At 39.8% G+C, this 12564-nt stretch overlaps 1 protein-coding gene across 5 annotated transcripts in view; it reads left to right on the top strand.

The window, feature by feature from the left end:
• Nucleotides 1–12564, top strand: part of TANC1 (tetratricopeptide repeat, ankyrin repeat and coiled-coil containing 1) — a 285098-nt gene that overhangs the window by 171556 nt on the left and 100978 nt on the right. For all 5 annotated transcript variants that reach the window (XM_043995708.1, XM_043995707.1, XM_043995705.1 and 2 more), the window contains 2 exons: nucleotides 5105–5235; nucleotides 6324–6510. In XM_043995708.1, coding sequence (XP_043851643.1) covers nucleotides 5105–5235; nucleotides 6324–6510 — 318 coding nt within the window. The remainder of the gene's footprint in view (nucleotides 1–5104; nucleotides 5236–6323; nucleotides 6511–12564) is intronic.

Genomic DNA, 12564 nt, shown 5'->3' with positions numbered 1-12564 from the left:
GGCTGAACTCCTTAGCTGTACAGAGACAGGAAGGCTTCCCTAGAAATACAGATGTATTGAAACAATGGAGGCCTGAGGTCCTGTATTTGTCATGTGCGGCTTGGAGCTTGAGGGCTCTTAGAAAACCTTATGTATGGCAGAGATGGCAGTATTGTTTGTCAAGGCAAATTTGGGGATACCAGAGTTCCCAAAGTTGTTGTCTCTCCTCTACTTTCTCCCAAAAGTTGTTGACCCAGAATATTGTCTGGCAAAATTCCTACATAATTCAGGTTGTACCAGAAACTGATAATTCTGGTGCATGGGTGTGACCAGATAACAGTGCTGTGGATGACTGTGTCATATGGGGAGAGGCCTAGGGAAAGGGGAAGCAAGGAAACTATTCATCCTGCTCTTCTCACCCTTCCTATTTCCAAGCCCCATTACATACATTCTCTTCTCTTACACTGTAGCCCGGAAGTGCATATTGGTCCTGGCCTATGATTCCAGACAGGTAAAATGGATGCTCATTTTAGCTGTGTCAAGGCTGGGGGTGATGGCTTGGGAAAGTGGGTAGGTAGAAGAGGAGGTGGTACCGATTGTATTCTGAGATGATTTTTCTCTTAGGTGTGTCTGGCCTGATGTTGATTTGACCTGATTCTCCTCCTTCCTTCATACACATTCATGTAGAATCTAAATGTAGGTTAGTGGCCTTTTTCCTTGTCAAGGCAAACCCCTCTACATACACAAGTGATCCCGTTCCATTTTGTCTTCTCCAGAAGATTGCCCCTGCTATTTTCCCTAGTCTCTCACTAATACTCAATTGCTCCCCATATACTGGCTGCTTTCCTACTGCAAATGAACGTGCCCCAGTCCTGATCTGTCCATCCTCACTAGCTATGATCTTATGTCTTGCCTTCTACAATAGGTGTCTCTACTTCCTTTCCTCTCCATCCCTTCTTAGGTCTTTGCAGTTTGGCTGTCTGACTCATACAACTGAAATTGCTCTCTCCAAGGTTACTAATGATCTCGTTAAATTCCAAGCCCAGTGGCCTTTTCTCACTCCTCATTCTCCTTGACCTCTCTGAAGTTGACACTGTTAATCATATTCATGAAATTGCTCTCTCCCAGTTCTCCTACTTATCTCACTGCTCCTTCTCTGTCTTCTTTGCTGGCTGTTTATCCGGGTCATGCCCAGTAACAGTGGGTATCCCTTAAGGTCTCTCCTGGGCCCTCTTCCTTCCTTTCTCACTATTATTTTACTTGGCAACCTTATCAGTTTCCATGGTTTCAGTGAGCATTTCTAGGCAGATGACTCTCCAGTCTGTTTGAGCAGCCCTCCTTGCTCCCACTCTGTAGTCTTCCATTTCTCACTGTCTTTTATACACTTTAAATCAGATGTACAGTAGACATCTTAAAATCCCCATGTCCAAAACTGAACTCATTTTTCCCCCTAAAGTTTTCCCTCTTCTTAACTTCCCTATTATTGAGAGTACCTTTGTTCTCTCAGTCATCAAGGCTCATAACTTAGATATCCTCCTTCACACCTTGCTCTCGCTCAAACCTATGTCCAGTCTGTTTCCAAGGTGTCTCGATTATACCTTCCTATTATTTCTCATGTATACTACCTTCTCTCCTCTGATACTGCCCCACTCTGGGGCAGACCCTCATCACTTCACACCTGGACTACTGAAGTAGACAGATGGTTGGTCTCCCTGCCTTGATTCTCTCTTCACACCAGTCCATTCTCTACTTAGATGCCAAATCTATCTTCCTAAAACACGTCTGACACCCTCTTCAATAAACTCCCTATTACCTAGATTATCGAGTATCAAGTTCTCTGTCATGCAGAGCCATTCATCACCTGGCCCCTTCTTACCCTTTCAGTCTTTTTACACCTTATCCATAGGTACTCTGTGATCCAGTGATGCTGGCCTCCCTTCTGTGTATCATACAGGGCCCTCCATTTCCCAAACTCTGGGTATTTTCACTGACTTTCCCCAATGCCTGAACCACTCTCCCTCCTTATCGCTCCCTCTTAGCTTCCTTGGATTCCTTCAAGTAAGTCTCAGCTAAAGCCCCACCTTCTGCAACAAGCCTATTCCCAGTCCTCCTTAATCCTAGCCCCTTGTCTCTGATCCTATCTCGATTTATCCCCTCCATCTTTAGATTGTACAGATTTGTGTGCATGTTGTCTCCTCCATCAGACTGGGCTCCTCGAGACAGTTTTTTTGCCTTTTCCTTAGCACACTGCCTGGCACTTAGTAAATACTCGTTGACTGAGCTGGCCTGCAGGATGAGTGCCTACAGTCTATATGAGATGTTTCCAGCTACTTGCACATTCCCCTCTCTCCCTTGCCATTGTTCACAGTTTCCTACCATGAAATTACTTGCATGTATGTGTTTATGTGTATGCACGTATGTATGCATGCATGCATGCAAGCAAGTATGCGTGTGTGGACATAGAGACACATGTATAATAATTTATGATTTAGTTATTTGGGTACTTATTGTTTTCTCCAAATGGAATATAAACTCCTATAGGGCAGTGCCTTTCATTTTTGTCTTTGCATTCTTTTTTTTTTCTTTTTTTGTGAGGCAATTGGGGTTAAGTGACTTGCCCAGGGTCACACAGCTAGTAAGTGTTAAGTGTCTGAGGCTGAATTTGAACTCAGGTCCTCCTTAATCCAGGGTCGGTGCTCTGTCCACTGTGCCACCTACCTGCCCCTTGTCTTTGCATTCTTAATCCAATGCATGGTGCACATGTACTTAATAAATGCTGATCGAAGAATGAATGGCCCAGAAAACAGATGGACTTTCAAGAATGCAGCATTTCCATATCACACTCTGAACTTGTAGCCCACCAAAACCCTCAGATCTTTTTCATGCAAACTGATTTCCAGCCATACTTCTACTCTTCTATTTGGTGAATTTCAATTTTTGAACCCAGTTGAAAGACTTCACATTCATTCTTACTAAACTCAATTTTATTATATTTAGTCCAACATTTTAGCCTGTCAGGATGTTTGGGGGGGGGGGAGCAGGAGAGTGGGAAAGGCTGATTTTAACATCAACTGTATTAGTTTTGTATCACTTATGAATTTTATAATCCTATTCTTTCTTCTTTTGTACACATTTTAGCTAAAATGTTAAATACATACATATATGTGTATACACACACACACACACACACACACACACATATATCTACATGGGGTTAGAGACCAAACTTCAAGTTAACTGTTTCTGAGGCTACCTAATTGTACTCTGTTGCATGGCCTACATTTGTCAGTCCTGGCGTCAAGAAGAGAGAGGCAGCATGATAGATTGGACATTTTGAATCTCCTCTCTGACACTTAATTGCTGTGTGACCATGAGCAAGTCACCAAACCTCTCAGAGTTTTCCATTTTTTTCACCTGTGAAATGGAAGAGAAAAATGCTACTACCTTCTTCATGAGATTGTTGCAACTTTCAGAAACCTTAAAGTGCTATATAAATGAGAACTGTTATTTATGGGATTACAGCTTCCTGTTTCTCAGTGACTATTTTGTTTTCTGTTTATCACTGTGTCCTTCTCAACTCTCTCCTACCCCCAACCCATCAATTGTAGTCATTTAGATTCATTGACTGCAAAAGAATAAGTTATCCAGGCAGATTGGGGGGGGGGGGAGGCAAAGAGGAGTGGGAATAATAGAAATTTAAATTGACGTCCTGTTTGATATTTGCATGTTGCTTACTCTTTTATTTTTTAGTAAACATTATTAATACAATATTGTATTGCTTGGTGGATGTTAATTTAGTGTACATGAGAAGTGTTATGGGGTGAATGTCATTTCAGTGAGGTTAGCCATATTTATGTTAGGATTTCGGATATAAGGATAATTTACATACCTGATGTTTAAATTAAATTCCATAGCTAAAATTCACTTTGAGGAAAAACCCAAGTGACAAATCTTTAGGGAATACCTGAAGAAAAAGGACGGTTTTGAAGCATATTCTTGCAATCTCTTATAAAAAATGCCCTGATCATTATTTCGTACTACTCAGCAAATCCCAGTATGATTTTCTAATTTACCAGTTAAAATTAGAACCAGGATTTAATTTAATTTCTTGAAGGGTCAAGTCGCATCAATTGATGTAGTGCATTTTTTCAATCCCATAAGGCAAAGAAAATAGAGATTTTTAGGATGAAGATTTTTATTTCTTATTAAAATTAGAATTTTTTTTTCTTGGTGTCATTTGATGCACTTGGTCCTTTTGGTGGGAGAAGTATTTTTTTCTTGTTGCTTCTTGTTTTTTAGGACAGATTTCCCTGATACACAGAAAGAATCCTTTATCTCAGGGTCATTCTTTTTTGGTAACACTGTTATTTTATAATACAAACATTATCAATAATAATTTTAAAATGTAGTAACTAAATATACACACATATGTACACACACATACACACACACACACACACACACACACACATATATACACACACAACTACCCTGTGAGGTGGTTGTTCTTTTTCTTCCCTATGTTATAGATGAGGAAATTGAGGTTGAAAGAAGCAAGTGACTTGCCCAGGGGGTCACACAGCCAATAAGTGCTTGAAGCAGTATTTGAACCCAGGTCTTCCAAGCCCTAGGACTCTATCTATTGTACCCCCTCTTGCAATACAAAGTGCGTTTCCTTTCACATGAATATAGTGACCACATCCCTTGATTTCAGGGGACTGCAAATAGCAGTTTCCCCTCAGTGCCTTAAGGCATTCCTATGTCTTATATGTTACTACTTCAGTAAACATACTCCAGTTTTACTTCTATTAGAATAACCTGAGGAGTATGGGATTTTAAGAGGTTTGTAACCATTTCCCTTCAGTTTTGAAAATAGAAGCTACTTTGGGAAAATTGAAACTCTCCAGGTTGGATATTTAATGTAAAAGTCTGCATTTGGAGCTGCTGCCTGTTAATTAGGATGTATTGCTACCTCAAGGACAGACTACATTGTCAAACTATGGTCTTTTTTTGTAAAGACACACAAAGACCTGCTGCTGTTGTTAATGCCTGTATGGCATCCAGATGTGGTACCCAAATTCCCTTGACAGAGGGGCAGTCTCATTGTTTCCTTTCTTTGTTACAGAGGCAAAGCCAGACAATGAATCGAGCTGTTCGCCTGCAGCTCAGGAACTGTTGACGAGACTGGGATTTTTGCTGGGAGAAGGGATCCCAAGCACTGCACACATCGCCCTTGAAGAAAAAAATGAAACCATGGTAATGATGCCTGTGGAAGAGAATGCTCTTTGTGCTTATCCAGAGGATGAATAAAGCAGTAACCCCTGTTCTCCTTATCCTCATGTGGGGATAGCATGTTTAGACAATTAGTTCTATGTATTGAAACGTATTTCAACAGTTGGTTGCTTTAGGCAGTGAAATTTGTGTTGTGAGGTGGGTTGGGGAAAGGTAGAGGGAGGCAGAATCTAAGAATTAATTTATGAATTAACCTTCTCCCTGTGATCATTAGATGGTGGCTGCAAATATTTGACACAGAATAACAATGTCCCTGATGCTATCAACTTTAGCCTATGTTCTTTTTGATCTCTTGGCTTTGTTGCTGTCCCTCCTGTTACCCCCCCCCCCCCTTTTTTAATCCATGCGATTTTAATTTTTTTGAGGATAGATGGGCTGATTTATGTGAGATGGAGCAGAGACAACATATGATTAGATCAAATGGCTTCTCTAACGAGATAGTACTCCTACCTCCCCAGAACTGCGGTGTGCGCAGTTTGTTTCATGATGTGTGCTTGTGAATAGAAATGAGTTTGATGCTCCAGCTCACCCTCTGCAAAGATGTCATGTGTTGATTGAGATCATGGAGTAGCCACCAATCTGCCCTTACCTTGATCCTGGACCTCATAAATCTTGAAGAATGGAATGCAGGTTGCTGTGTTAATGAAACATTATAAAAACCCAACAAACCCAAAAACATAGTTCCCAGAATTTCAGTAGAGGTCAAACAGCCATTCTGCCTTCTGTAAAATGTCTAAACAAAAGCAAAGCTTTCTGGTAGTTTTATTTACAAATATTGAATTTCCATGAAACTCCTTCCAAACCTTTTCCTTTTAAGGCAATATGAAAAAGCAACAAAAAGAAAACAACAGAAAAAGCAGGTTTAACTTTTAAAATCAGAAAGATTTAAAGACTACACAGTGATATATTTACCTCCCAGATTTTAAAAGCTGTCTTAAATTGTCTTCGTGTAAAGGATATTTGATTAATTTAAAAAAATTCATTAACTCAAGTTAAAAGAAAAAAAAGAAGCATAGTACATGATGCTAACTATTCATTCCATTATCTTGCAGTGTACAGCTCCTAGCCAAGGAATTAGTCCTTGCTCTACACTAACGAGCAGTACCACATCACCTAGCACTGACAGTCCCTGCTCAACCTTGAATAGCTGTGTCAGCAAGACGGCAGCGACCAAAAGTCCCTGTGGGACCATTAGCAGTCCTAGTTCCACACTGGAAAGCAAGGACAGTGGGATTATAGGTAAGAAGCTTAATCCATGGTAATGTAATGGTTTCATGCACATTAGCCAAGGAATTATCCAGACACTATAAAGAAGTGGGCCTCCTCTCCTCTCCTCTCCTCTCCTCTCCTCTCCTCTCCTCTCCTCTCCTCTCCTCTCCTCTCCTCTCCTCTCCTCTCCTCTCCTCTCCTCTCCTCTCCTCTCCTCTCCTCTCCTCTCCTCTCCTCTCCTCTCCTCTCCTCTCCTCTCCTCTCCTCTCCTCTCCTCTCCTCTCCTCTCCTCTCCTCTCCTCTCCTCTCCTCTCCTCTCCTCTCCTCTCCTCTCCTCTCCTCTCCTCTCCTCTCCTCTCCTCTCCTCTCCTCTCCTCTCCTCTCCTCTCCTCTCCTCTCCTCTCCTCTCCTCTCCTCTCCTCTCCTCTCCTCTCCTCTCCTCTCCTCTCCTCTCCTCTCCTCTCCTCTCCTCTCCTCTCCTCTCCTCTCCTCTCCTCTCCTCTCCTCTCCTCTCCTCTCCTCTCCTCTCCTCTCCTCTCCTCTCCTCTCCTCTCCTCTCCTCTCCTCTCCTCTCCTCTCCTCTCCTCTCCTCTCCTCTCCTCTCCCTCTTCTTCCCTCCCTCCCAGACTGCAGTATTTACCAAAAAAATAAGTTTTCTTTCCCCATTTTTCTTTGCAAACTGTGTTCCATGTGCAGTCTATAGAAGAGTTCCTAGTGTTTATCTTCCTTGGAATACTGCATCTCCTTTCTGGCTTTATAAATTTTTAGAGGTCAAATCTAATCCACCAGGTTTTAGTCAATCTTCATCTTCTGTACTCTTCACTGGTTTCTTTTGGGAAAGATGAAATCCCACTCTGACATCCAATAAAAGCATTATATAATAAGAAGACTTCTGAGCCTCAGCTGGTGTTCCCACTTATGTCAAATAACATTTCATGCATCAAAATTCTACTATGACAAAGGGACCTGAAAGCCCTTCAGAGTCTGTTGTATTGAAACCTGGCCTTCATTTGGAAACTAAGAATTTCTGAAAATAAATAAACTTTAAAAAAAAAACCCTCACAGAAACTGGGAGTAAGAATAGTTTTAGATCAATTTCTCAGTCCAGACTTGATCACTAGCTAGTAGTATGATTATGGGAAATTTAAAAAAAAATTTTTCCTGGACTTCCAGTTTCCTAATCTAAAAATAATTCTCTGAGGTTTGCAAAGCATTTTACGTATGCTTTTTCTTTAACCCTCACAACAAATCTGGGAGGTAGGTGCCATTGTTATTCTGAGGCTGAAAGCAGTTAAGTGACTTGCCCAGGGTCACAGAGATAGTGTCTGAGCCAGTATTTGCACTCTTTCTTACTCTTAAGTCCTGTGCTTTTTCTGCTACTCCACTGCAATAGCTGTCTGCTTCTGATTAGACTAAATCCGGGCTTCTTAAACTTTTTCCACTTTTGACCCCTTTTCACTTGAGAAATTTTTAAGGGACTCAGGGTATACAGGTATATAAAATAGGTATACATAGCCTTTTACTGTTGTCACAGTTTTCATGATCCTCACATTCAGTTACTTGACCTACAGTTTAAGAAGCTTTGAACTAGATAATCTCCAGGGTCTATTCCAGTTTTTATATTTTATAATTTTAATAACAGTACTATTCCAGGCAGGTTAATGCCTTTTCTCAAGTATTTCTGAGAACTTGTTTCATTATGAATTTGAAAACCCCTGATTGACATTTTTCTTTTTTTCTTTTCTTTTTTTGGGGGGCAATGGGGGTTAAGTGACTTGCCCAGGGTCACACAGCTACTCCTGAATCCAGTGCTGGTGCTTTATCCACTGTGCCACCTAGCCACCCCCTGATTGACATTTTTAATATGTTAAGGAATAGCAATTTAAACTTTTAAAAAAAACAAACTCTTAAAATGAATTTTTCCTTTCAAGTGTTACTTGGAAAACATTCAGTCTTGCTCATTCTTTATTGTGTGTAAAATTATAGAAGGTCAGCTCTGAGTTGGTGGTTAAAATTTCTGGGAATGTATAGTGGTTGTTGATGGTGCATCTCATAAACAGCTTTGAATTAGTTACTCAGCTTATGGAGGGCAGACTTCCACCTGACTCTTACTTTGATCAAAATCTTCAGTGGCACCGTTGGACTTTGTGGCAGATTTAAGCTCTTCAGTCTAGCTTCATGTATCTTCACCAGACATATTCTGTGAATGCCCCCATTTTCAGCTTCCCACCTGCTGTTTAGTCTAGTTAAACACAGCTTCTCAAAGTCTCTTTGGTTCTCACACTTGTTCTGCTTCCTTCCAGACTCTCCACCAGGGACAAGTCTTTCTTACTTCCAGTATGTCTGCCAAATTAATTTCTTTACCACATTCCAAACTTCTGAAATCTCCTCTCTTTCAGGGATCATTCATGATTGTTCAGCCCCTTTGTTCAAGTTGTCCCATATTACAGTTTTTAATTCTTCTCTGAATTGTGATGATAGAAGATTCAGAAACACAGTAACTCTGTAGTTGGTCTTTTGTTCTGAGAACACAAAGGGAGAGAGACATTATGTCTTCTGGCTCAATCTAACAATGATTGCCCTAATCCTAATCTTTCAACCTCTATTACTCACTTTATCAAGTAACATTCAAGTACCAAACCTAGGCACTAAGGGAAATACAAAGATAATTGTAACAATCTCTGGCCGGAAGAAGTTTAAAATCTGTTTTATTTAGTCAGTAAAACCACCAACCATTGAGTTAAGTGCCTGCTGTGTGCTAGGCACTGGGCTAAGTGGGACTTAGAAATCATGCAGAATTTTGAAATAGGACAATTTCATATGATTACTTTGGAATGAATCCTTTCCTATCTGTTTGGCCTCGAATTGTCAAATGTAGTTAAAAGCTGAATGTCAAACTTCAGATTATTTACAGTTGCTCTTTTCCTTTTCTATGGATGTCGTGCCATCTTAATGTAGCCATAGATGAAAAGTTAGACAATTTTCATCCAATCCTGTGGGGGGAGGAGGAGGGGAAATGTTAAGTACTCAGAAAAAATGAGAGTTTGGGCTTTGGAAAGAACCTTAGAAACCTTCTAGTAGTGCAGTAGTTCTCATTTGGCTTCAGGATCCCTTGATGCTCTTAAAGGTGACTGAAGACCACCTCAACGAGCTTTTGTTTTTTTTGATATATCTCTTGATATTTACAGTATTAGAAATCAAAGTCACTTAGAACTATTACAAAGCAGTTTTGACCTCATAGACCCCTGAAAAGGTCTTGGGGACTCCCTAGGGGTTTGGGGATCACATTCTGAGAACCACAGATCTATTAGTCTAACCACCAAATTCCGCAGAGGAAATTGAAGTCTGGAGAAATTAAATTATCCACAGTCACACAGCTAGTGAGTGAAAGACCTGGAACTGAACTAGAACCTAGGTTTCTCTTTTTCTAAACTTTTAAAAATTAATAATATTCCCCTCTCCATTTATATGTCAAAACAATTTTTTAAACATTTGTTTTTTAAAAAAGTTTTTTTTTCTTCTTGGTAGTATTTTAATTTCCAATTACATGTAAAGATTGTTTTCAGCATTCATTTTTGTAAGATTTTTGAGTTCCAAATTTTTCTCCCTCCTTCCATTTCCTCTCTCCTCACCCAAGCAATCAGATACAGCTTATATACATATATATGTATGTGTGTGTGTATACACACACACGCACAAAATCATATTATACATATTTCCATATTAGTCATGTTTTAAAAGAACAAAAGGGGGAAATCACAAGAAAGAAAAAATAACAACAACAAACATAGTGAAAATAGTATACTTTGATCTGCATTCAGACTCCATAGTTCTTTTTCTGGATGTGGATAGCATTTTCCATCATAAGTCTTTTGGAATTGCCTTGGATCAATGTATTGCTGAGAAGAGCTAAGTCTTTCACAGTTCATCATCACACAATGTTGCTGTTAATGTGTACAATGTTCTCCTTGGTTCTGCTCATTTCACTCAGTAACAGTTCATGTAAGTCTTTCCAGGTTTTTCTGAAATCTGTCTGCTCATCATTTCTTATAGCACAATAGTATTCCATCACATTCATACACCACAGCTTGTTCAGCCATTCCCCAATTAATGGGCATCCCCTCAATTTCCAATTCGCTGCCACTACAAAAAAAGTAGCTATAAATATTTTTGTACATGTGGGTCCTTTTTCCTTTTTTTTTGTTTGTTTTTGTTTTTTGTGGTGCAGTGAGGGTTAAGTGACTTGCCCAGGGTCACACAGCTAGTAAGTGTCAAGTGTCTGACGCCGGATTTGAACTCAGGTCCTCCTGAATCCAGGGCTGGTGCTTTATCTACTGTGCCACCTAGCTGCCCCCCTTTTTCCTTTTTTATGATCTCTTTGGGATACAGACTTAGTAGTGTTATTGCTGGTGCAGTGGGTATTCACAGTTTTATAATCCTTTGGGCATAGTTCCAAATTGCTCTCCAGAATGGTTGGATCAGTTCACAACTCCACCAACAATGTACTACTGTTCCAATTTTCCCATATCTTCTCCAACATTTGTCATTTTCCTTTTTTGTCATATTAGTTAATCTGATAGGTGTGAGGTGGTACCTCAGAGTTGTTTTAATTTGCATTAAAAAGTTTTGACTTCCAAATTCTCTTTCCCCTCCTCCCTCCCTGAGCAATCCAATATAGGTTATACATGTGCAGTCATGTAACACATTTACATATTAGTCATTTTGTACAAGAAAACTTGAAGAAAAAAAAGAATGAAAGTGAAGAACAGCTTACTTCAGTCTGTGTTCAATCATTATCAGTTGTTTCTTTGGAGGTGGATAGCATGCTTCCTCATGCGTCCTATGAAATTGTTTGGATCATTGAATTGTTGAGAATAGCCAAGTCATTCACAGTTCTTCATTGTATAGTATTGCTATTATCTTATACACTCTTCTGGTTCTTCTCTTTTCACTTTGCATTAGTTTGTGTAAGTCTTTCCAGGTTTTTCTGAAATTATCATGCTTGTCCTTATAGCACAATAATATTGCATCATAATGAATACCATAGCTTGTAGAACCTAGATTTCTTGAAACAAAGCCCAGCGTCCTTTCCCTTATATCATGTTCCCTGGAGCACCAAGTAATCATGTCAAATAGAAATTAAAATATTTTAGCCTCCCTTTTTTGGACCATAGAAGCTTCTTATAATTTGGACTGATTGAGACCTGTTTTAGAAACTAAATAACCCAGGACTGATCTATATTGCAAACTATGTACAGTTAATGGTTGGAGAAGGAGCAAGACAAATATAGCGTTGGAGATAATTTCCCATTCTGCCAAGTTTAATATCTTATTAACTGATAGAACCAAGGCATCAGAATGAGGTAAGGGTAGGAGAAGTAAAAGTGAGGAAGAGCATGGGAGTGGAGGATTTGTTCTCTTGAAGCTGCCCCAATAACAGTTAGTCTTCATTGAGATGGCAAACTTTGTCCTTTATGGTAAGAGCAGCATTCAGCTTATGTTATATGTAGGTTTAAGGATCACATTTGGGAGGGGGGGGGGGCTACCCCACTCTTGAAAATGGCATCTTCTACCTTACAATTGAAGATGAGTTCCATTGTGTTTCTATTTTATCTCAACTATTCTGTGCCCGAAAACTCTAGCATGGAAAATCAGTGCTGATATATCCATAGGCCACCTCTTTCTCTATATTGGATTGCTCAGGGAGGGAGGAGGGAAAGGAAAGAGGGTTTGGATCTCAAAACTTAAAAAAAAAACTTAAAATACAGTTGCCAGACTCTGATCTTCTTCCACTGGGTTTGACTTAATGGAGGTAGAAGAGATTTTTTACTTTAGGAGCAAACTCAATAGAAGAAAGCCTGGGCTAGGGGCCAGTGAAACACTTTCCTGGAAAACCGCCATTCTTTTAATATGGAAAGACTTGAGTTTCAGAACTCTACCCCCCCCCCCCCCTTTATTATTTTAACCAGAGGGTAATTCTACTTTATCATATTTCAGAAGGCCCTAGTTCTTCTGACATAAATGTCTTTAGAAATGTAATAATTCTGTCATGTAGAAATACAGTCTAAACTGAATAAGATTAAA

This window comes from Dromiciops gliroides, chromosome 3, assembly GCF_019393635.1.
Source record: "Dromiciops gliroides isolate mDroGli1 chromosome 3, mDroGli1.pri, whole genome shotgun sequence".
Taxonomy (NCBI): domain Eukaryota; kingdom Metazoa; phylum Chordata; class Mammalia; order Microbiotheria; family Microbiotheriidae; genus Dromiciops; species Dromiciops gliroides.
The sequence above is the reverse complement of the archived record's forward strand: the minus strand, read 5'-3'. Positions and strand labels throughout refer to the sequence as shown.